The 25,834-nt window shown below is 41.7% G+C and overlaps 1 protein-coding gene across 3 annotated transcripts; it reads right to left on the bottom strand.

Annotated features, from left to right (window-relative positions):
* Window positions 1–166: 166 nt before the first annotated feature.
* On the bottom strand, window positions 167–23,935 carry SERTM1 (serine rich and transmembrane domain containing 1). 3 transcript variants are annotated; one of them, XM_039253613.1, is made up of 2 exons: window positions 23,769–23,935; window positions 167–3,078 (listed from the first exon to the last, which is right to left on the bottom strand). In XM_039253613.1, exon 2 carries the CDS (start codon window positions 2,888–2,890, stop codon window positions 2,567–2,569), a length of 324 nt encoding a protein of 107 aa, XP_039109544.1. In that variant the 5' UTR covers window positions 2,891–3,078; window positions 23,769–23,935; the 3' UTR covers window positions 167–2,566. The 3 variants fall into 3 exon arrangements, with proteins under 3 accessions (XP_039109544.1, XP_039109545.1, XP_039109546.1); XM_039253614.1 differs by lacking the exon at window positions 23,769–23,935 and adding an exon at window positions 6,725–6,836; XM_039253615.1 differs by lacking the exon at window positions 23,769–23,935 and adding an exon at window positions 6,634–6,680.
* Window positions 23,936–25,834: the final 1,899 nt, after the last annotated feature.

The following is a 25,834-nucleotide window of genomic DNA, read 5'->3' as shown; positions in this document are numbered from 1 at the left end:
GGCGAGGGGACTTTTGCAGGGGTGGGGGGAGGCCGAGATCAGGGTCACTCATTATTGACCCTGCTTTGGAGAGGATGTGCAGACAAAGAGTGATGGAAAAGCATCCCGAGGAGGGAAGACTGTGGACCTTCTCACTGAAAACAAAAAGAGAAGAACCAGGCTCTCCGTGGGCTCTACTTCTTTATTTATAAACCAGTCTTCCAACCTTTCTGAACTTCTTAGACAACACAGATTCATCTCAAATTGTGCAATCTGTTACCTTGGCAAGCTTGACTAGTCCTAGTACACATTTGTGAAAGTTGCTTCTAATTCTTAACCTGGAGAGCAAGAACCATTGCAGCAAGGAGGGTGGGGAGTCTACCTGCAAATTTCTTTTTTAAAGCAGTTTTACCTTCAGAAGCCTTTGTATCTCTTTCAGAAGGAAAGAATATAAAGTTGCCCCTTAGAACAGATCTACTCAGATTATCCTATTGTGTGGCAAACTTGTTCCTTTATTTTTTTTTAAATCACTTGATCCATATCCTTTCTTCCTACTTAATTAAAATAGCACAAAATTAATCAAAAAGCAAAAGTGATAACACAGATGCCTCTTGTAATCCTATAGCTTTCACCCAACTTTTAATTGGGAGTGTGTGAAAAAATATATATGCATTAACACACACACACACACACACACACACACATCCACACACAGAGACCGCTGATAATGATCTAAAGTAATGGAGTTTTTCTAGTCCAGCAGTTACCCTACATGATAATACTGAAGCGCACTGCCATGCTTTAAATGGCAGCAGATGCAAAGTTTTCACGAGTTACACATTTTAAGACAGCAACTCTGTGCAGGTCTTATGGTGTCTGGGAACACTTTTGATACAAATAGTTCAGTGTAGTCTGATTTAAGTGAAGCATGTGGATTAAAAAAAAAAAAAAAGCAACCTTCAGATCCTCATTACTAGTCCTCATCTGTCTCAGCATTTTGGAAATGACAAGATCTACTTTGTAAAAATGGTGGATTCCTAATCCCATTCGAGTTACCAGACAGTGTCACCTGCACAATCAATCCGAAGAGTGTACTGAAGCTCCACTACTGAAGATTAGAAAACGTTTTGAACAAGAAACGATCCAGGTGCCGTGGGAAGATGGGGCATGTTGATGCAGTGGGCTCCATAGGCTGACCAGGTTCAGTGTTTATGCTGTGGGCCATTTTTTAATTTTTAAATTAAAGTTCTTACTCTAAAGAAGCTGTAGTTTATTTGCTTTGTTTTTAGGGGGACCTTGATTTCTTCCATATTCTAAGTCTGTGCTCACATGTAAGCCACACTTCACTGACAAAGCCCCCAAGTTCAGAGCCTGGGTGACCACAGTATGGCTGCTCCTGGGATCGCTAAGTTCTCAGCAGCTACATAACTTGAATGTCTATAATTTCTAATAAAAACCCACATCCTGGGGTTCTAATGCAAAGTGTTTTGTTAACATGGAACAACTAATTATCAGAGACATGTAACATTCACGGAGTATATAATAATACGTGAAATAACAATTTAGTTCCTTAAGTTTTGCAATCTAATGTGGGCGAACAAACATCTGACATCTGGGAGCCTTAACAAAATTCTGCACTAAAATTATAAAGACTCTGAAACTGAATAAAGGAACATGCTCACATGACTGCTAGGAGTTACTACTGCAGAAAACAGAACTAAATGAATATTTTTCCATATGCTTAATTTCCACTAGTGGAAAGTATAGCTATGAAATAAAAACTTCGTAGTGTCTCTTAGGGTGTTTCTCTTAGTAACAGCAATTATCACAAAGAATTCTACTCTTGTAGAACAGTCGGTGTATTATGAACTATAACATAAGTAGAAAAAAACCAAAAAACCAAGAGGCAAAACTACATTACAGACTGCATCGTGACACATCTTTGTCTTGCTAGTAAAAGCTAAACTCTTCCAAAACTTTTCCATAATGACTTAATTCATCATTAAATGTGATTTTCATTTGTTAAAGTGAAAATAAGACATTTAGCGTATTTTGCCTCCGGTTTTAGGAATGTTATACATTAAATCTAAATGGATTCTTTTTTTTTAATTTGATGTTTCCACTTTATCTTTTAAATATGGAATAGGTCTTCCAAATAGCTCGGACTTAATTTTGCCATTTCCTGCTGGCTCCGTTGGTTTCACGGTTTTGTGAGAGAAATGAAGTGCAAGAGTCCATATCCAGCACTCACTGTGAGGCCGCCTCACGTGATTTCCGCCTCCGGTGTCCGGCAGAGTGAAATGACCGATCCACCTTGAAGAAGTCCGCTCCGGATTTGTCAGGTGGTTTTTGTGAAATTCTGCCCCTCAAGGTTTGCACACATTTCTCTGAGTCAGCATCAACGCCTACATTCACAAATGAAAAGCATCATGAGTGGAAGGAGAAGTGAGGGGTGAAGGAGGAGAGACAGGTCTCATCGGCTGGAAAAGAAAGGGGCTATTTCTTTCACGAGGCAACTACTTTATGCGACACTTCCCGCAAGGGAAAACCAAGGCTGCTGCAGCCTTCAGGAATTCTTCTGTTTTCTTCATGAGGAAAGGTTTGAGAAAGTGGACCTTTGAGAGGAAATACTACAGACTTCCAGATTGGTAAAAGAACTACCAGCATCGCTCGGGTACTCTGGGTAGGAGGAACTGGAGGAAATGATATTTTTGAGCCTCTGGAGAGCAATGATTAAAAGCAGCAGCAGAAATGCTAAAAGGCTGAGGAATATGGACACGTAGATGTATACATTTGACAGGTGGCCCGAGGAAGGGTCCACCGATGTGGACAGGGATGTAGGAAAGAGCTCAAGGAAAGTTCCATTCTCCACGTTACCGGAAAATACAGATGAAGAGTCAGGTTCAGACATCTTTCATGGAGGGCCAGGGAACGCACAGGTGTGTTAAAAGTCCGTTTCACACAGGGGTTAACATCGACAGAATCAGCATGTTGGTTTTTTATGAGAGCATCAGCAAAGATTGCAGGCAGCTAGATCAGCACAACAAAACGTCTTGCTTTTCAAAGAGAGGCAGCCACGGGATCAAGTGTCCATTGGCACTGCAAAAACAAACAGACAAACAACATAAGAGATCAACTGAATGCGTTATTCAGAAAATATCACATTTCAGCCTTATTTCTAGTTTTCCCTTCAAGAAGGGAAGGAAATGAAATTACTTCTCCAGGAACAGGTAATGTTTATGTCATGATACTGCAAATGATGATATAAAAATAAACTTTTATTTCATTTTACCTCCACAGTACCCTAGGTACCGGGATTCTCCAAGGAACTAAAATAAACAAAAAGGAAAATACATTTCTGATGTGTTCCATCTGCTGTGATTTCAACAGATGCTCCAAGTGGATGCTCTGAGAATAGGACCCAGAAAGTCAGTGCCAAACCTCCCTTCTCCAGAAAATTAATTCTGCACACCTCCAGCCCACTAGCACCTTCCCGGCCAGGATTTATCTCTACCACGCTTTGGAGAATCACGCCGTGCATGTAAGTTTGCTTTTTGTTGAATATTTATAATTTTCTGATTTGTTTATACAAATTCATCTCCTTGAAATGAGGGGCCATTTCTTCATATTTCTTTTCTTTGCAATCTACCCGTGTATGTTCTAGTGCATACTTTAGCACTGAATAAAACTTCAGATTAACTGAGAAGAAAAAAGGTTGGATTCCTTCCAAGTGGCAGAAAGTACAAGACTTGCTGTCAAGTGACTTAAGTTTGAGGTCTGAATTTCCCTTTTACCTTTGGGAAGTTGGGCAAATTGCCTCTCGTTTTGTGAGCTTCACTTTTCTCATCTGTAAAATGTATATAGCATCTGCCCCTTCCCCTCACTGTGTTATCAAGAAAAGAGGCATGGGAGCACTCTGTGAATGGTCAAGGTTGGGACAAAATGAGTTTATAGTGTAGTGTGTGTGTGTGTTTATTGGGTGCGGAGAAGGAGTGGTGTTCTCTCGGCCGGGAGGCAGAGTATGCCCTTCACCATGTTCTCCCTCCTGACGTGGTCCTTGTGAGGAACACAGAAGCAAAGCAGACTGACAGGCAGGAAACTGCAGGACTCCCCAGGCTCCAAGTGTGGGTGCAGCATGTCTCAGACACCCTCTCCTCTGTGATTAGAAAAGTTGCGGCCAGTTTCTGCCTCGGCCACCAGCCCGCAAAGTCCACGTGGGGGCGAGGAATGCGGTGATCCCTCCGGGCAGATGACTCCTCACGCCCAGAGAAGATGCTCTTCCTAGCTCTCTGTGGCATTAGATTCCTTTGTCTTTAAGTTTCTAAACCTCCTCGTGTCAGATATATAGTGAAATGCTAATGTGAAAAGATCCACTCTGCCCCTGGCTTTCCCTTTTCCTAAACTCTGCCCTGCATTTTATCTTGAAAACTTGCCTTTCCCTTCTGTACTCCAGATCTAACTAAGTGGCTGATTCTTTGAGGGGCTGACATTGGCCACTGTGGCCAGAGCTGAACAGCATTAATGATCCCTGGGAAGGAGGGGACACTTCTGAGAAGATTGTTCCTGCTGGGCGTCATGCAGGCTAATGATCTTAGTGAGTTCCTCTGAGTAGGCCACATACAGTGTCTTAGTAGTTCCTAAAATAATTTGATTCCTACTCCTCATTATACTTTGCTTGGTGATTTTAATTCCATTAGGCTGCTACAGGCTCCTAATGATCCTTAAAAAGAGAGAGAGAGCGCCACAGTGGGACTCAAAGGTGTCACACTGATTTGGCAATCCCTTGCCTTTTTATAGCATGTAAATGTCCTAGCCATTCATCTTTAGGGAAAATAGAGTCTCGGAGGCAGCATGATGATTAGGAAAGAAACCTAGGATGGAAACCTTAGGGGCTGAATGAATAGGAAGAAATATTCCTAGTGTTCTGGAAAGACCTCCTAAGTCTAGCTGAGGAAACTGAGAGGCAAAGAAGCTAACTGATCTGACAAAAGAAACATCTCATTAGAAGATAAGCCAGGACTTTGGGTTTCTGCCCATCCTCACTCCTTATACCATCCGGTCTCAATGTTCCTGTCATTTGAGTAGTAAGGATTTTACATCCAATTTTCCTAGGTGAAGAGGGATCATGCAGTGTGTGTTCCTCATAGCTACTTGGTAGAGCAGGTAAAGCGAGAATTATTAGTCTCACTTCGTAGATGAGGAAACTGAGCCACAAAGACATGATTTACTAAGGAGACACAGCTAGACAGCGACAGACTAGGGACTAGACCCCACACCTGAACTGTGTTCTTAGTTTTATCAACTGTGGTGGGAAGAGAAAAATGACGCAGAGTTATGTCATTAGCTCCTATCTGCCACTTACTCTGGTCAAGCTCGCTGTTTAGTCTGGACATTTCAGTTTTCCCGTTGGTACAATAATACTCACCTTTCCCACCTCACCAAGAAGTCCTGAGCTAGGATGTGATAACATTTCCATAAGCATACTTAGAAAATTATAAAAGGCCATCCCACGTAAAGTCCCAGTAGACGGATAGTTCTTTCAGAATGCTTAGAAAAATCTAGAGGAGCTTTCAAAGTATGATAAGTGCAGGTCATAGGTTCAACCGGAAATGGCTGATTTTTCTAAAGTCACCTTCGCTACCCAAATCTATCATTTTCTGGGGGTGGGCTGGAGGCACAGACAGTGCCACTCGGGAATCAGCAATTCAGTGGCCGAGCTCACAGCTGGCTGCCAGAGCACTTGTTAAAACAAAGGCATCTCTTTACATTGTGAATATTGCAAGAATACCTTACACATCCAGAAGATCTTCTACTTTCAGACAAAAGGGGCCTTGTGAGCCTCCACTGTCTATGGAAAGGTTTATAGGAAATGGGGCTCAGAAGATTTGGGGAAAGCATCTCATCTTCCAGGTGGTCTTGGAAGAATGGGAGAAATGAACAAAAAGTTGCTGTCATTGCCTGACACTTCACAATTAAATACCTTCTCCTTTAAATATTCTCCTCCCAATATTTCAGATTTAATATCATTTCCAGAATACTTCTAAATTTTAAATGACAGATAGGCAAATTTCATTTCACTGCCCTACTCTGAAACCACCAAGTATTCGCACTGTTAGAGATCGTTTTAATTTTGACTGCATCGGTTCGTTCTCATTTTCTTACTGAAGTTTTAAAAAGTGGGCACATCTTCTTTCTCTCTGGCGAATGTCTTGACAATGTGTAAAATGTCCAAGATGAAGCAGGTTGTACATGTTCAGGCCTTGTGACTGTGTGAATGAGGCCAAAGGTGGCACTGTGAAAATGAAATCAAACAAGTGTTTCAAGATGCTGCTGCTTGGGCTGTTTCTCCCAAACACATTAGGTTTAAAGAAAAGGAGAGACTTCATCTTAAATGCATAGCCTTGACCTGTGTCAGGGCAGCAGCAGTGTCCTCTCATTTCCGGTGGTACCTACAGCCACGTGGGCATTATCATGATTTCTTTTTTCCTGAGCCATCCTCAAAAAGTGATATTTGAGAAAGGAAAATGAAACCGCTGAATCACAACATTATAAGTGAAGATTTGCGTAAATGTTTTGGTTCACGGTCAGCCAGCTTTCCCTTCGTCTCCTGGAATAAAAACCTGTGCTGGGGAGAAATCTGCAAAAGGCAGTCACCTACTGAATGAAGTGAGGAAGAGCGGACGTGTAATGTCCCCATGAGCGCAGTGGGGTGGGGAGATGGAGAGACGGTAGAGATATGGCAGACCTGGGGGTCTCTGGTTCCAGAGACACTCAGCACCATGCCTCTGTGAGTCCTCTGGAAGAATGGAAGCTTTCCTTCCCACCAGGTCAACATGAGACTTGTCAAGTTTCAGAAGGACGAAAGCATACTCTCTAACGTGTACTTCATGCCTGGTAAAAGGAAAAGGAGCTGGCAGCCCCCCATCTCTGCGTCTGCGCACACAAGCATGGCCAAGACCTCTGGTGGCCAGCATGTGGGTAGAGCCGACGCCCTGCCGTGACTTCGACAACATAATGGTGTACAAAACTCAGCTTACAGTCACCTCAGATCTGGCACAGCGATTGCTGAGTTTCTGACCTTTATTCCAATACACCTCCATGTGAATAACAACTATTTGAAAGGTTGTTTTTTTTTTTTTTTATTGTGTAAAACTGGGATAAGCTGCTTTGTTGCCTTGCAGACGTAAAGGGGGCCCTGGCTGTTAGGATGTCGGAATCGGCTTTTCATCATTTTCAAGTCCTGCTATGTCATTCTCCAAAAGACTGCCCTCCCAAACCATTAGCAACGATCTGTAAGCTATTAACATGACATGGTAAAATGCTTATTTCTGTCTACAAATGCAAAATTTGATATTATGATGTAATGATATATTTGATCTCTTTCTCTGTAGAACACATAGAAACTATCATTTCCAAAATCTAGTAGGGAACTTATCACATGTAAGCAAAGGTGGTTTTAGTTCTACTTAGACAACAATATGCTTCTTATGAGCCCCCGAGCCATTCCTTTGCTATTTGGACGATTATCTTCTCTCTTATGCTTTCTCTTTGGCTGATGGCCTTTTAGGTCACGCTAGATGAGAGAAGGTTGGTGCTGACATCCATACTCCCTACCCACTCTTCTCTAAATGTCAACTGTCACTTGCAGTTGCAAATACTTACCCTTGGACTTGGGATAATGAAAATAAAGTTTACTATCTTGTGTGCTATAATTATTCAAAGATGATTCAGCCAACCATATATTTGTCTGAGAACTGCTCTTACGTATCAGTAAAATACTTAGGAGTGTAGAATGATATGTGAATTCTGTTTAAGATTCCCTGTAACAGCCCAATAAAAAATAAAACCAAATGATAAGACTGAGTCTAAGTATTATCAAATACTGAATTCAAAGACCATCGTATGAGAAGAAATACAGAAGATGAAGATTCTGAATAATACACTGTAATTCATGGAGCTGGACTGATAATGTAAACCAGAAAATTAAAATGAACAGTTCTATCTACTGTTTAAATGAAACATCAGAATATGGAGTCAGAGATTTTTCATAGTACTTTCGTGAAAATTTTAAAAATGACAAAGTAAGGGACGCCTGGGTGGCTCAGTTGGTTGAGCGTCCGACTTCAGCTTAGGTCATGATATCACGGTTCGTGGGTTCGAGCCCCGCATTGGGCTCTGTGCTGGCAGCTAGCTCAGAGCCTGGAGCCCGTTTCAGATTCCGTGTTCCCTCACTCTCTGGCCCTCCCCTGCTCACGCTGTCTCTCTCTCTCTCTCTCTCTCTCTCTCTCTCTCAGAAATAAATAAAACATTAAAAAAAAGACAAAGTAATAGCTTAGTATCAGCTAAAAATTTATTTTAAAATATTAAAAAAATCAATTTCTAGGGTAGGTCATTGTTTTAGATCCAGACCAGTCTCCTGTTTCTCTCTTATCTTGGTGATGCCTTTGGTCTATCTGGATTACCCTCAGGCCTAGTAAAATATTTCCTAAGCAAAATAATTAATTTATATTCAAAATGCTCTTATGCTACATCAATTATTTTGTACTAATTATTTAAAAATTAGTTATCCACATGGAGTATAATTCACAAAATATCCAGAATATGCCTCTCTTGACATACAAAACAGCGTAGATTGAAGTTAAAAGAAACCACATATACAAGAAAGTATTTCAAAAGAGGATATGAACACGACTGACCATCCATCTTGTACAACCTAAAATGTAATTATAGATATGACCTCCCTTGCATTTATATAGCTCTGCTTTTCTGGAGAAATCAAAGTTTTCTTCTTGATGAATTTTTGTTATATTTATATTCCATGTGAGGATTGTATGACCAAAATACTGCCTTCCTAAGAATAATTATTTAAGAATGTCACATTTTTTTAGAATAAGATACTTTAAATGCATAGTTTTCTGGTTAGAAAACAGGTCAAATACAAAACCGGGTGTAGGCACAGCATTTTCCTGATTCTTTTTTGGTGTGGAGAAAAGAGAAGGAAGGGCTTGGTCCTACCCTTCAGGAATACTGGACCCATCTAGGCTAACACAGTTAATCCAAATCAGAATGAGAAAAGTAACAACCTGAAGGCTGAAGAAAGCCCGGCAGTTAGGAAGCAGCAGAACAATGAATCTTCTAGGGAGAGGGAGGAAAGGTCTCTGTGCTTAAACACACTTGACTTAAAGGAAAAGCAAATATAGCCAGAGAAATAATGACTTGAGGATCACAGGCAAGGTCCAAATGAATCAGTGTGAAGAAAGAAGGTAGGAAGCAAGACTGGCCTTTCAAGATGTTAACAGTATTTTTAGCAAGGACTTTCAAGTCGGTTTTCTCCCTCCACTCGGATCTGATCATTTCCAGTATTTTAGAAGCATATTAAGAAAAACAGCTAGTGCTCTCTTCAGCAGCACAGATATGAAGAAAAACAGCTAGGACAGCAGCTAGAATTGGTTAACTCATAGCATTAGTATACTTAAAACTCTTACTCATTTTTATTAAGATTGGATTCAGGTAAAAAAGCCTCATTGAACCATCCCCTGGTAGAAGAATGGAATGGTGTTTTCTCCTTTTCCATTGTCTCGCATTCTCCCTCTACAGTTAAAATAACTTAGATCTAATATATTTTTTGTTTAATCAGGAAGTTCTCATAACAGTCCCCTTACAGACACTGTGCAAGTTTGTTCCTGTAAACCTAATTTTGTGATTGTTACAATTTTCTTTAAACCTTTACATGTAAACCACTAAGTATCGCCAATCTACTCTCTCAGGCTCCAGGGAACTGTGGGTTCCTCTAAATAGGCAATAGGGAAAAGCCTGGAAATTTGGTTTTTCAACAGCCATTTAATGAAGTCTACTCTAAGTCTAAGCAGATTCCTCACAAGTGGGCAGCCATGGACCACTCACTATCATCGGGAAAACGTGATAGTGTATTACTCCCTACCAGTACTTTTGTTTGTGTCTACTGCTCCTTCCCTCTTTATTTTTTTTTAAGGTTTATTCAGTTTTGAGAGACAGAGAGTGTGAGCAGTGTAGGGGCAGAAAGAGAGGGAGACACAGAATCTGAAGCAGGCTCCAAGCTCTGAGCTGTCAGCCTAGAGCCCGATTCGGGGCTCCAACTCAAACCGTGAGATCGTGCCCTGAGTGGAAGTTGGCCACTTAACTGACTGAGCCACCCAGGTGACCCTGCCTCCCTCTTTAAATATACATATTACTCAGTTTATACCTTATTGTCTTCACTGATTCTTTTTTATCTTGATTCCTCATTCCATTTCCTTCCATCTCCCACTGATAGGCATCCAAGCTAATGTGTTTAATGAGGACTTTTAGGTTTGCCTCTTTCTGTAAATGCCTATTGTTTTATATACATTTTCTTGTATATTCTCATCATCTCATAAACTTTCAGTTTATAAGAATGGATATACAGTAAATATCTCATTCACTCCATAAATTAAACCCAAAACTTCATCTCTGCTTAAAATATCTTGATAATTGAAGCAGAGAGAAGAAAGAAATATAAATTATATAATGTATCCAGTTCTCTGGTTTTGCACATAAGACTATCTCAAAGACTAGTATCTATCCTCTACCCAAAAAATCACATGTACAGATGTAATTAAAAAAAAAAAAGTGATGACACAGGTTGTCTGAAAAGAACTTCAGTATTATCAAATTAATTAAGCAAGCCACTATTTATATCTACCTTTATTGACAACTACAGTCATGTATTTGTTTAAACTAAGGTGCTTTGTAGTCTATTCCTTAAGAATAGATTGGAATATCACAACTGTATATAAATGTTTTCTCTTACATTTTAAGTCTCAAGCTCACAGAGTCTTCAGCGTGATGACATTTTTAATGAAGGCACAGCATTTACTTGAATTAATGAACCATTGTCCCTCATAATATAACTACAAATAGAACCTTAGCTGATTACATAGTGTGTAAATTGCCCATCCCTTCTGGATATTAGCCCAGTATTTAGCATAATATATACTATGAATTTTGCATAATATATATATGAATTTTGCTAAATAAGTTTTCCCTTTTTCCCAGTTCTCTATAGCTGACAAAGTATGATGACGCTTTCCACGGTACAATGGGTATTTAGAAAGAATGATTAGTAATTGGCAGCTTAGGCAGGCTGTTTTGGATTCAGCCAGTTTTGGCCATATTATATTATTTAGGAGTCAGATGAATATTCAGAAAAAGAAACAGGATGCAGATTGCAAGATCCATCCCCTGATGGAATGCAAGATCCTTGGACCAATTAGAAGAAAAAATGGCTTTGTTATAAAGGACATTATTAGGACAACTGGGGAAATTTAAACATAGACTGCACATTAGATAACTGTATTATACAAATATTAAATTTCCTAAGTGATATAGGAGAATGTTCTATTACTAGGAAATGCATGTTAAAGTTTGTAGCCATAAAGTGTCCTAATGTCAGCAAATAACACTCAAATGTTTCAGCCAAAAAAACCAAACCAAACAAAAACAAAAAACAAGTACACACATTTATATACACATATGGGAAGAAATATAAAACATATATGTCAAAATGTTCACAATTGGTTTAGTCTAGTTAAAGAATATATAGGTGTGCAGTGTTATTATTCTTGCAACCTTTCAGTAGATTTGGAATTTCCCAACATACAAGTTCAGGGAAAAAATGACTTGTCCCCAAGGCTATTAAGAAAATATGCTTGGTATGACATTCAAGTCAGTCAGCTAAAATGTTTGGAGCCTTTAAAAAAATATGATGATAGAAGCCTGACTCTGCAAAGGAATCTTTCAGTTGACATTGGAAAAGTTCAAATATTTGCTGCTACCATCAGCTCATTATGACCACTAATCCATGGTTACTGGAGGTGAAGCATGAGAGGGTGAGTTAGAGGAAATTTAATATGCCAGAGAAACTGGATTCATGGTGGTGGGAGATGCTGCCTGAAGACCAGAAATGGTGACTCGCCAGCCAGCCAGCCTTATTCATGACTTCATTTCTGTCATCACCCACTGGTCTGAATCTCAATCTGGACCTCCAGAATCATGGAACATGGTTATGTTTGTTCGTCTTACATCATCGGTCATCTTCAGAAGCAGCCACAGATATCTGTCCTATAATTTAAATACCCAAAGATAATAGGGACTCTGGAGGCATCTTGGGTCAAGAAAGAATTGTTTGTTTGTTTTTAATTGAGATATAATTGACATATAAGATTATATTAGTTTCAGGTTAAATAGGATCTGGTACCAATTCCAGCGTGTGTTCTCCACACCAACAAGCCATTCTAGGAATGCTGGCTGAGTGTCCTGTAATTCAACCCAATTCCGACACTATCGAGAGAGAACATTAGATGCCCCAGGTTGAGGGTTCAATCCTACAACACCCTCCCTCGCAATATGGACATTTCAGACACCAGTCCTAAGCCCCAGGTTGTTACATGTGTTTCTGAATAGTGATAAATCAGAGGCTCCCAAGCCCTCCTCCTCAGCTTCAATTAATTTGCTAGAGCAGCTCATTGAACTCAGAGAAACACTGTACTTGTTAGGTTACCAGTTTATTGTAAATGGATATAACTCAGAAACAACCAGACAGCATGGGGAAAGGGCACAGAGATCCCTGCTGAGTGCCACTCTCCCAGCACGTACAAGTGTTCGCCTACCCAGAAGCTCTCCAAACCCCGTCTTTCTGGGTTTTCATGCAGGCTTCATTACATAGGCACGATTGATTAAATCATCAATCGTCATTGCAAAATGCAGCTACAAATGAAAAAACAGAGGGCACTGATATTAACAGTGCTTTTGCCAATCATCACCAATCATATGACTGTGAATACAGGTAAGTACCTTAAAATGATGAGTACCAGATGAGTCAGATTTTAGACACGGGTTACGTAAAACACCACTATAAGGAGACAAAGTGCTCTTTTATGGCTCTGAAATTACTCATCTACTGGGATTTTCAGGCACACCAGGGACAGCAGGGGACAGAAAAGAGGATGTCATGTCCTTCATCAGGAAAGTGTGTTCCCACAAGGGATTTCCCAGGGTCCTGCTAATCCTTGGTGTGCACCAAAGAGCAGCACTTGCCTTAATGCTCTCTCTCTCTCTCTCTCTTTCTGTCTCTCTGTCTCTTTCTCTCAGGCAGTACAGTGAACTCAAAAGTCTGGCTAACAAAGAGAATGTCTACATGTTCCTTGTAACATGGAACAAAATGATATGGCAGGCTATCAAGTGTAGGAGGAAATCAAGTCCGTAGCAGTCTGTTGTCATTTTAGATAACGACTCAAGAATCTGTCAAAGACAATAGGGAAGCAATAAACAAGTGTAGGCTCAAATTCTCCCAGAATGTGTTTTTAACTTACAAATGTAAAAGGGGGAGAAATTGAAAAACAATTAGGTATTATTTTGTGTTTTAACTTAGAAATATAAGGAGGTGAAATTGAAAAATTATTAGGAATTACTTAGATAACAGACCACCAAAATAGTTATATATTCTTTTAAAAATATAAATAAATATTGTTTTTTTTAATATTTTTATTTATTTCTAGGGGAGAGAGAGAGAGAGAGAGAGAGAGAGACAGCGTGAGCAGGGGAGGGTCAGCGAGAGAGGGAGATACAGACTCCGAAATAGGCTCCAGGCTCTGAGCCAGCAGTCAGCACAGAGCCCGACGCGGGGCTCGAACCCACGTCGAGGTGAGATCATGACCTAAGCGAAAGTCGGACGCTTAACTGACTAAGCCACCCAGGCGCCCCTAAATAAATATTGTTTTATTCAAGGGAACCATGGATATCTCTTATATGAGATTTAACTGACTTTTTCCTTTATCAGGGTAGAGCTGTCTACTTGTAAGGTTGTGAGCTCTGTGTGTTTTATTCAGTTGTAGGAATAGCTTTGGTCAGAAGCACTGTTTCACACATCACTCATTACTCTTTTTTTGTTTTTCATGTTCATTTATTTATTTTGAGAGAGAGAGACCATGCAAGCAAGCAGCAGAGGGGCAGAGAGAGAGAGAGAGAGAGAGAGCAAGAATCCCAAGTAGGCTCGTCGCTGTGAGCACAGAGCCTGACATGTGGTTTGATCTCATGACCTGTGAGATCATGATGTGAGCTGAAAGAGTCAGACGCTTAACTGACTGAGCCACCCAGGCGCCCCTCACTACCCTTATATCTAGTCTTATTTCCATTTTATCCCAATGGTGTGCGCTGGAATGCAGGGGGCATATCGTGCCAGAAGACTAGAGGAAGTAGAGTGGAGAGAGAGAGTGTTCCCATTCCATAATTACTAGAGCATCCCCTAGTAATTGTGGAATGGGAATATACATGGCTCCAGAATGTGATATGCAGAAGAAGGTACACCCAGCATGGTATGTAGGAGAATGTCCAGCACACCAGTTTGGGAAAACAGAAATAACGCTATGAATGGCAGCAGCCACTAGTTATTAAATACAAGCATATACTAATTTTGTACGTGTGTTCATGTGTACACAGGCATCATGCATGTGTATTTTCTCTCATCTTCGCAGCTCTTTAAGGTAGCCATTATCATTCCTCACCTTTCTTTAACAGATGAAAAAATTAAGGATCAGAGAATTTATAAGCTTGCCTAAGGTCACCCAGCCACTTAGAGGCAGGGCTGGATTTCAAATCTGTATCCCTGTGTCTCCAAATGCTGTGTTCACTACATTCTTTCTCCCTGGGGAGCCTGAGGGCAAAAGGGATAATTTCAAGACCAGTGGTCATTCCTGCTATTCACGTGTTTCTGCTGTTCCTTCTTCTTCTAGGCATGTTGTGGGACTGCATGTTCCCATCCCCTCTGAATTTAGGGTGGCCAGATGACTTGTTTGGGCCAATGAGATTTGGAAAAAGTGACGTATCACTTCTAGTTAGAAAACGTAAGGCCCAGTGTGAGATTTGCCACATCCCTTCCCTTTGCTGCAGTAATTGTTTAAGTATGGGACAGCTTCCGTCCCTGGTGCACTGGGTGACTGCCTTCACCCCTTGCTGGCCATATTAATACTTAGTGTGAGCAGTGAATGCACTTGTTGTTTTTTGTGTTTTTTAAAAATACTTTTTAAGTTTATTTATTTTGAGAGAGACAGAGACAGTGCAAGTTGGGAGGGGCAGAGAGAGAGGGTGAGAGAGAGAATCCCAAGCAGGCTCTGGCCTGCCAGCACAGAGCCCAGGGCAGGGCTCAAACTCACAGAACTGTGAGATCATGACCTGGCTGAAAGCAAGAATTGGATGCTCAACCTACTGAGCCACCCAGCTGCCCCCTGACACTTGTTGTTTTAAGCCATTGTCTACCTTCTGCTGATTACCAGAAGATCTTGCTATGCTAGGACAGCAGAGTTTATGCTGGGTATTCAAGAAATTAACTATAAAGAAGTCAAATTCTGAATATAACTTAGAGTTGCATGAATTGTCTATGTAATATGTTAAAACCCCATTATAGCACTGGTGAGCAAGAAGATTACAGAGGATGTTTTGGTGAACTTTAATTTCATGAAGAGTGAGGCTTAAAGGGATGAGAATTAGCTACTGGTACAGCCAAAAACATATTCTCTAACAATCTGAAGCATGATCAGGTGATATTGTGTAAGGACAGCCCTGACCAGCTATAACTTCAATATGCACAATGGTTTCAAGTGGGAACAAGTAAGAGATAGTAAAGATGTTGAGACTAATTCATTACTCCTAATGGGAAAAAAACAATTCATTATACAAGTAATGGGGCAGCAGTATTTATTGCCTTTGGCTAAGAAAAACTACATTTTCTGGTGCATTTATTTATTCATTCAACAAATACTTGTTAACTATGTAAAGGAGAGTGATTAAATATTACTATTATATGCATGAGTCTATTGCACATACAATTTTTATAGTGACCATCTTGAGTAACAGTCTAAAAGACATTTCCTATATTACCTGTGCTATGTCATATCAGTTTCTTTTTTACCTGCTACTTTTCCAGCCTAATTTTTCCCATTGTTCCTAAGTTTGGTGGTGCAAGCATATCAAACTGTTCTTCATTTCCCACATTATTTTAAATGCATATGCAATTATATGTTTATAGAAGCATTATATGCATGTAATCCTTATATTTACAAGTCTTTTCCCTAACTCCACCCAAAACCCAATTTGTCATCTTCAAGACTACTCACCCTTCCCTCCTCTGTCTCATCTAGTTATTCACTCATAATATAAATCTCCGCCTACTTTCTCTATGCAAATTTCTGGCTCCTTTCTCTGAGTTCCACTGATAATTTCTATGCCTTTTTACACTAACAATCCTTACATTTTATTATACTTATTATACTTGTTTACCTGTCTGTCTAAAACTTTGATAGACTATGAAATCTTAAATAGAGGATACCATTTCACTAATTTTGTAACCATGAACCAGCACAGTGTCTTGCATACATGTGGTCAACAAGCATTTGTAGGATGGTTGCATGAATAGAAAAGTAAGGGAATGAAGAAACTTGAAGCTTCCTGGAGAGATATTCCATATTTGTTCTGTTTTTTGGATGTGCAATAATATTTATCGAACAGATGAATGAATGATTTTGTATAAAATCATATCAAATACTCAAAGGGTAAGTACTCAAATAGGAAAGAATGTTGAACACACCCTACGTGTTTTAGTTATGGCAATAAATTTATAGTTTAAAGTTCCAGAGCAAACTCTGAGCATACTTTTTTACCAAGCAATTGTGTCCTTCAACAAAAATTTTATTTAATCAAGTATCCACCAGGATAACCAAGGAAAGGCCGGAGGGATCTGCTATAAATATTGAAATTCATTACTGTGAACACAGATAAAGGATTGTAACAAATGTATTTTGAAGAGCACAATAAAAATCATGACAGTTCACCATAGTGAGTCAGTGAAGACCTGACTAGATGTAAAATAGAACACATTGTTTTTAATTTAAAATGTTATTTCAGTTAAACTTCATGATAATCCCATCCTTTGAAAATTACTAAGTCCCTTACAATCACAACCCTTGGCATTGTACTTATCTGTGGAGATAAAAAGGGTCAAGGACAATACCCACTTTCTAATAACCACAGAGGAAGACAATTTCAATTTACTACATTCAGGAACATCATATGCCATGGTACTCTCTTAGTTACTCTGTCTCAAGAATTAACTCACCTCCCCCCCAACCCCACCAAAAGAACCTAAAAGCCAAGAAAGAACAAAACAAAATTCAACAGAAAAATCAGCACAGAAAGGGAAAATGTTTACATTTTTATAAATTTCTCAATTTAACTGCAAAGCTCCACACTGGAGATCATTGCTACTTAAAGTAGCCACTTGCCTCCATCAGGAATATGTAGTTATGAGTCCCTGTGAGTTGAGGAACTTGTAAAGCACTGCTTCCTGCATCCAAGATGTCTTACTACTGAGAGAAAGAAAGAAAGAAAGAAAGAAAGAAAGAAAGAAAGAAAGAAAGAAAGAAAGAGAAAGAAAGAAAGAAAGAAAGAAAGAAAGAAAGAAAGGAAAGGAAAGGAAGAAAGAGAGGAAGGAAGGAAGGGAGAAAGGGAGGGAGGAAAGGAGAAAGCTAAACTAAAAAGTGTGCTTAGTGTCTTATTTGATTTATATTCTGCTTCAAGTTCCATATCTCATGGTGACTGAGTAACAATTCAAGGGCTGGCACTGGTGCATGGACCATACTCTGAGTAGCACTCCATCTAGATTATAGTCATGGTGATATGAGCAGTGATTTCCTAAGCAGTATTGTGCTAGCAAACTAATCCAGACCTCAGTCTCTTGGCAAAATAATAAAAAGAATGGAAACACATGAGCAGAAAAGAAGCAATTTTTTTTTCCTTTCCATTCATTCTGGAACTGACTTAAGACATTTATCATGTATTAAGTTATTCCTTCTTTCCCTGTGATCTCTCTTGATATTAATTTTCCTCTATTAAAAAAAATCAAACAATACCAAAACAAAAAGTAAATAAGCAACCACAAATTGGGTAACTAGAAGTCCTTATAAATCAGGAAGCCAAGGTCTCCAAAAGTTAAGTAAATTAAATTTTGAAGGCCATTGTTTATATGCCTTCTGAAAAAGGATGGCAGAAGGAGATAGCCTAGGATCCTTTTCTGGTTCCACATCCGCTCTATACTCAGAGCTGAGCCGGGTGGCCAACAGGAAGAAATTAGATGAAAAACATGTTACTCAAGTTTCTTTTGACATCCAGAGGTTAATTCATTTGAATCAAAATATATGCCATACAGGTTCAAACCTGAGACCAAAAATGATCAGGATAATAAAGAGATAGGAGACAGATGGAAAGATGTTGGAACTCATTTCAGTGAATCAGACCAACTTTTTTGGCAAGTAGTCCTTCTGAAGGTCTGAAAATCTGTCAATATTCCACCGTCACTCTAAAAGGCATAACGCCCTTAACCTTGCACTTGATTCATAGAAATCGAGGTCAACAAGCTCACTAAGGACCTTCTCATGAGGAATTGTTAGAATGACAGGTTGCCAAAGTATATGAAGGTCATCAAGGAAAGTATTAGTAAATACATATACATTTTTAACCTGGTTTCCATTTACCTGGGTGTTTTCATATTGAGCACATGAATATTCACGTTGAGTACTCCTCTATGTGAATGTCAAACATCAGTAAAGATGTTTTTGTGTTCTTTATAAATTTTTTACTGTTTATTTATTTTTGAGAGAGGGAGAGGGAACCTATGGGGTAGGGGGCAGAGAGAGAGACACACACAGAATCCAAAGCAGGCTCCAGGCTCTGAGCGGATCAGCACAGAGCCCGACACAGGGCTCATACTCCTGAACTGCGAGATCATGACCTGAGCCAAAGTTGGATGCTTAACTGACTGAGCCACCCAGGCACCCTAGAATGCTTTTTTTAAGGGCGGAAATTATGCCAGCCTTGTTGGATGAATTATTTGAGTGCTTCCCATTTCACCCCAAAATGTATGGCATTGTAGGCTAGCTGTATAAATAATACATTCTGAGAATTTACCCCATGGGATAAAGTTAGACAAATTTAAAAGGCGCATGTATTCTGTAGCTGCCATGATGTCCATGAGTCAAGACCTGGTTAAATACATGATGGAAGACTCATGCAATGGAGGACCCTGATATAATAAAAAGGACTACATTTTCTAACCTGAAGGATGTATGGCTAACACGTATAGCTAAGTCAACAGTAAGCTTCCGAATGTGCATTGTATGATTCCATTTTCACAAAATAACAACTACTAGCACTGCTACTACTAGTCCAGGCATACATACACAATATCAGAGCCCTGCAAAAGTAAACTCAACTAAACAAGAGATTATCCACCAAGTTATTAACATTTTTTTGTTAGCCCAGGTAATGTGGGTATGTCTGGTTACATCCTATTTTGTGCATGTAAGTGAATCTTGGTACACAGAAAATATATTGTTTCATAATCAGGAAAAAACCAATAAAGATATTTTCATTAGAAAAAATTAGAAATAAAAGTTAATGACAGCATATGCAGTGAAAAGGCAACTGGTTTTTAAGCCCGGAACTCTTTCTCCTCCCCTTCCATTTTCCCTCCCTCCGCCCCCACTCCTGCCTTCCCCCCTACTCCTGCCTCCCCCCCTCTTATGTATTGCATATACTTAACACAAACCTTTGAAATGGTTCATATGTACCTTTTCTTTCCAAATTTAAGACTCTCAGGCTTAGACAAAAAAGTCAATCTGCCCAGTGGGGCTTAACTGCTCTTTGTATTACAGTTGCATCTTATGGGATCCTGTGAATGTCTTATTTAGGAAAGAAGAGTAGATCCCTCTGCTATAATCCTGGTTACAGGGGAAATTGAAAGTGCTTAAAGAACCATACCGGTTTAATGGGCAATAGTTAATAGGTTATCAGGCACTTCTAATCAGTACGAGACCACTGTGGCAAATTAATCAGGAAAGCTGCTACTTCGGCAAAGTAGCAAATTTATATGTTGAGTGAATTGTCTTAGTGTTTTAACTGTGGTGTAAATCATCTTCCTGTCTTTCTGAATTTGACATGGGATCTAACAGCCACCTAGCCTTTTGTTTCCCATCAAAAATTATGCATGGGGCTGTTACTTTAAGTTACCCTGTTTAACAAGTATCACAGACTTATAATTCCCAGACCCATTCACTATTGTCTATAACACTATCAAACAGTTAAAAATATCAACAACATCAACGGTCAAGCCCATAATGCAAATTATAAATCTGGGCAACTGATTTCCCATCTTAATATAACTTAATAGGTGAGAATTTAAAAGTTAGGGATTCAGGAAATACTAATGACAGCCTATCCTGTTCCTGATATAAATTCAGAGCTTTGGAGTATTGGCACTGTTTTGGCTGGATTGTGCCATTTCATGCTTAGAGATACTTTTACATTGTATATGGCTACTTGACTATTCAGAATCTCCATTTTTTTTTAATGGTTTTTGTTCTGTTGCCAAAAACACTTAATTAGACTAAACAGTGATTACTTCCTGGTTCCAAATGTGAACATGAACACGGATCCTATACATAAGGAACTCCTGAGGAGGCATACTGTGTCTTGAGGCTGAGCAACCGAGAACACTATATACCATAGACAGCCCCCGACAAATCAGAATCAGAAGTGAAGGGGTCCCAGAACTTGGCTCATTAGCCTGCCCTCCTGTATCTGAAATGGTCAGTGAATGCACAGATAGACTCCTTGCGTTCTAAATCAAAGGCTGGTCCACACGTATACGTATCTCAGACTTTTGCACCTATGCCTCTGGCTTGATTTCTCTAGGTCCATCTGTTAGCTAAAAGGAGTCCTGCCAACTCATGCACTTAGTTTGAGCTGTTTCTTTGTTATGTTCCCTATTCCATTAACTAAGTTAAAAGGCTTTTTTTTTAGCTGTCACTAGGAATAATAATAATAAAAGTTAAAGTCTGTGACGCTTTATATTGGTGTAGTAATATCATAATACAATATGCTCCACACATGTCTACTTGAAGAAAACGGCATTCTTCTGCAACACTACTGTTTGTGTTCTGGTTTCATTTAGCAGATGTTTACTGAATGGCTCATGGGTTGCAAAAGCCAGGCAAGCGGGCCTTATACAGTGCCTGGCATCAAGGGCCTTTTAGGAATGTATTTTTTCCAGGTTTTTAAATTACTATTTAAAAAACCCAAATGAGCAATATACAAAAAAGTCAATCATAATTTTGAGTTTTGCTTCTCCCTAATAACAAATTAAATATAAAAATGCTTAAAATCTGCAACTTAAAAAAGGGGATATTAACATACAAGTGCAAGGAGAAGAGCAAGCCTAGAGAAGAATGGATATTATCAAATGGGCTGGGACTCGCTCTACATAGAGGTCAAATCACAGAGTTTTGCTCGTGATGGGTTAATCTTTCATTTTCAGAATAAATGGGGGCTTCTGGGTGGCTCAGTCAGTTAAACGTTCCACTCTTGATTTTGGCTCCAGTCATGACTTCATGGTTCATGAGTTTGAGCCCCATGTCGGGCTCTGTACACTGGCAGTGTGGAGCCTGCTTTGGATTCTCTCTCTGCCCCTACCCACTCGTGTGCATGTGTGTGCTCTGTCTCTCTCAAAATAAAAATAAACAAACTTAAAAAAAAAAGAATAAATATGACTCCACATTACTTAATGATTAGCATGATGAATCATTCTTAACAATCAACTGCCATCCTTCATCTGCCCTCATTAAAAAAAAAAAAAGTCACAGGAAACCTGCAAATAAACCCTCTGATGGATTTGATGCCACATGTCATCATTATTTATCTCTTAACTCCTGACAAGCTTGTACACATCACAGACATCCAACAAAATCTGAATTGTACTAACAGCAGGGAAAATGGAATGGATCTTACCTTACATGAATCTTCTTTAATGAGAACCACGAACATGTGTCGAGCTCTTCAGAGCCCTCTGCCTTATGTAGAAGAATCAAAAATAATAAATATATAGCCCAAATAAGTAATAAGCCTCAAAATCAAGACACAGAAATGTAATACCCCACCCATTTTCTGGAGCTCCATATTCCCAGAATACTTGGGAGACTGGCAGATGGTTCTCCGTCCCCACAGTGCCCAGCATTTGAAGGATGGGCCCTGTGGGAGTCGTGGCAGTGCAACTTGGTTACGAGGTGGACTCACTAATACACACTTCAAAAAGCGATGTGCAGTAAAGGATCAACTAGGTGCTGATTATGAAGTGTGTACATGTGGGATGGCTGGGTAGGGGGACCAGACGCCTCTGTACTTAGCGAAATGGAGCATTTTAGTCACGAAACAGATTTAAAATCTGTACGAGCTAGAGTACAAGTAAGCCAAAACAGTCGGACGCGTTGCATACTTTAAGCTAATTAAATACCGCCCCCCCCCCCCTTTTTAAAGGGGGCTGCACTGGGCAGCAAGACTGCATTAAGAGAGAAACCTTTTACGAAAATAGTATCACTTATCTTTTTTTTTTTTTTTTTCCTGTTGATCGGCTGTGTTCTGACAATGAATTTAGAAAATGTAAAGCAAAGAGCTCCCGAGGAGAAACATCTTGAAGAGTGGCCCTGGGGTTGGCCCCAGGACGTGATCGCCAGGGGGTTCGCCCTTTGCACCTACAGCGTGAACTGGACCAAAGGCGATGGCTTTGAGAATGTCCAGAACCACAGGATCCTATTATCCACCACAAAGAACCACCTAAGTACTTACACGCTTTAGTTAAAAAAAAAAAAAAAAAAAAAAGAAAGAAAGAAAAAGAAAAGAGAAATCCGAAGGAAATTTAGCAGGCAGAGGACACGAAGGAGGTTAGTAAACAGACCTCTGTCCCCGGAGTCTGACACCAACCCAAGCCTGGCGGGCCCCAGACATCCAGCGGCAGAGAGCGCGCAGGTACAGCAACAAACCTGGTCCTCAACGAGATGTTTCTGTGAATGAATGGACCTTTCTGCTACTCGGAGTCGGGCACAGCACACACCGCTCTCCCAAATCATTTAGAATTCCATTTGCCCATACGCCACGCACCTCGACAGGGACACACAGGATTCCAGCATGTCACAGACCCGGGAAAAGGGGAGAGTGGCTGGCGCGGCTTTCTACTAGGTTTTTCGGGAACTCGGAAGCCGCCGCTGGGGAACGCAAGTGCTCAGCACCAGGTAAAACTTCCCCGGATTTGAAGCCACCCAAGATGGGTGGAAGGACTCCCGAGAGCACAGTAAGATGCAGAGCGGGCAGCGTGCGCGTGGCGAAATGGACGGATGACCCTGGAAATCCAGAGAGGCGCGGAACAACCAGAAATGACCGCACGCACCACAAAGGCGAAAGCAAACAATGCACCTACAAACACGTTCTGCACAGTGTAGAACTGTCTACACTTGCACAGAGTCAGTCTTTGCAGCAGCGCACGCGAGGGCGGGTCCTCCTGCTCTCTGGGTCCGGGACAGAAGCAGGTCCTCCCGGGGCCATGGGCATTACGTCGCCCAGCGGGGTCACCCCGAGAATCTGGAAAGCCAACCTGCGGAGGCTGCTGGGGGCCCTAAAAGACACGGCTAGCCGCAAAGTGGGATAGATCTGGGGTGTCCAGAGAAGGAGCCAAACCTCGGGCAGCCGGGGAGAGTCTGCGAGGCGGCTCCGGAGGGACTGGAAGCTCCGCAACTCGGGGCCGCCCCAGGCGAGGAGTCGGGGCGCTCCTCGCCCAGGGCGAGCGCTCGGCACCCCGCGCGTCTCGCGCTCCCCGCTCTGCCTCCGCGCGCGGGCGGCGTCGGGAGCCTCTCACTGACCTGCGGGTGCGGACGCCCCGACCTCTCCGGCCGCGCTCCGGCGCCCCGGGTGGGACCAGGGCCGCGCGCCAAGCTCCTCTCCGGCCCCCGGGTCTCTGCGATCCGCGCCCGCGAAGCCGTCCGCGGGAACGTCGCGCGCAGCGTGCGGCGAGCTGCCGGAGCGCACGGGCGGGCGGCGCGCGCAGCTGGAGTGAAACCCCGGCCGCCCAGTCGGCGGCACCGCGGGTCTCCCTCCGCCCCTGCGGTCCGCGCAACCAATGGCTGCGAGCGGGGCCCACTCCCCGCCGCCCCCCAGCCGCGGCTCTGGCTGGCGCTTGGCTCCAGGACAGCAGCCCCGCTCCCGCGAGGGAGGAGCTTGAGCCCGCGCTGGAAAATCCTGGAGGACGAGGAGGCGTTCGCGCAGGGAGCCCCATCTGGGGAAGGCAGGTGTGGTGCCCTTAACTTCTGTGTGTGTGGGGGGGGGGTACGTGGGGGAGTGCAGTTTCTTTGGGGGGGGCTCAGGGACTTCTCAGCAGGCGAAAGCATCTACTTTCTGCCAAGTTTCTTAACCCTCTTAAATATCATTATGAGTCCCGCGCAGCCCCCGCTCCCAACCACGAGCCCCGGTCGGGGTCGGTCACAGCCAGCCCAGCTCTGAGCTGCGGGAGGGCATCGCCCCAGCCTGTGTTGGGCTTCGCCCTACGCGTCTCTCCTTCGGCGCCTTTCCCTTCTTCCCCCTCTGAATCCTCTGCCAAACCACCGGATGAAATGAATAGGATTGCAGCCTCCATCACTGCCGGGAAACCGGCGACCACAAAAGCCCCTACCGGGTAACTGGCTTAGAGAGAGTCATAGACCCTAAAAGAACTCTGGGCAGGGAGCCTTTCACCGACAAGACCAACTTCAGTTACCAATCAGCCTCGTGATCTCCACTTAAAGACTCTGGACTCCCGTTTGACTACCGTGAAACTGTTACTTCGATCATTTAAGATGTCTGAGGTCTCTTCTGCTCTGACGTTCAACAGTCCAGCTGGCTCTGACCCATTTGCTCGGTGAAGGGCTGAGCCCCTGTGGCATGTTGGTATGGCTTCTCAGCCTCCAGCCCCTGCCCCTCCTGTCTGCTGCTCTCACCCTGAGCCGGGTCCACCTGCGGCTAGGAAAATGAATCGTGCAAATCAATAGAGAAGGATGATGGGCTAGTCTTGGTGACCATTTAAACGTGCACAGCCACTCCTACTTACCAGGGCCCTTCTAGGATGAGGTTGGCTGTGCCCATGTTCAGTGGTTCTTTGGGTAGAGACGGACTCTTGAGGCTCCCTTGGTAAGTGGGCAAAGGCTCGATGGCTCCCTCTTCCTTCTCCAGGGGAATTGTGAGTTTGTGTTCATCATCTCTGTGTGAATCTTTTGTATCATGTAAAATGCAGCGCAGTGCAATGAGCTGAATGGAAAAGAGATCCGGAGACCTGCTTTTCTCCCAACACACTTCCCTTTGCATTCTATTTTTTTTTTAATTTTTAAAAATGTTTTATTTATTTCTGAGAGAGAGAGAGAGAGAGAGAGAGAGAGAGCCAGCGTGAGCTGGGGAGGGTCAGAGAGAGAGGGAGACACAGAATCAGAAACAGGCTCCAGGCTCTGAGCTGTCTGCACAGAGTCCAACGGCGGGCTCGAACCCACGAACGGTGAGATCATGATCTGAGTTGAAGTCCCACGCTTAACCTGAGCCACCCAGGCGCAGCCCCCTTTGCATTCTAAATTTGACCCATTCACCTGCCACTCCTATGAGTTTTGTTACATCCATCTATTCTTTAGCGGTTCACCTTAGATCTTTACTTAGCCTCATCATAAGTAGTAATATCCAAGAAATCTTTGGTTTTTGTATACAGATTGTGTTTCAATACGAAAGAAGCAAGTAATAAATACGTAATCTGTAAGGCTTGTCTTGACATTTCCTGAACTTAATGGCTTACGGCTGCTGAAGCAAATGACCACAAACTATGAAGAAAAAAAAGCTAATATGAGAGGTAAAATTTCTTTTGTCTTTATTCCTTTTTTAATTTTATATATAAAATATCTCAAAAATGTTTATT

The sequence above is a fragment of the Hyaena hyaena genome, unplaced genomic scaffold (genome assembly GCF_003009895.1).
Source record: "Hyaena hyaena isolate Hyena2069 unplaced genomic scaffold, ASM300989v1 scaffold_457, whole genome shotgun sequence".
In the NCBI taxonomy this organism is placed as follows: Eukaryota; Metazoa; Chordata; class Mammalia; order Carnivora; family Hyaenidae; genus Hyaena; species Hyaena hyaena.
This window is presented reverse-complemented; position numbering and strand designations above follow the sequence as displayed.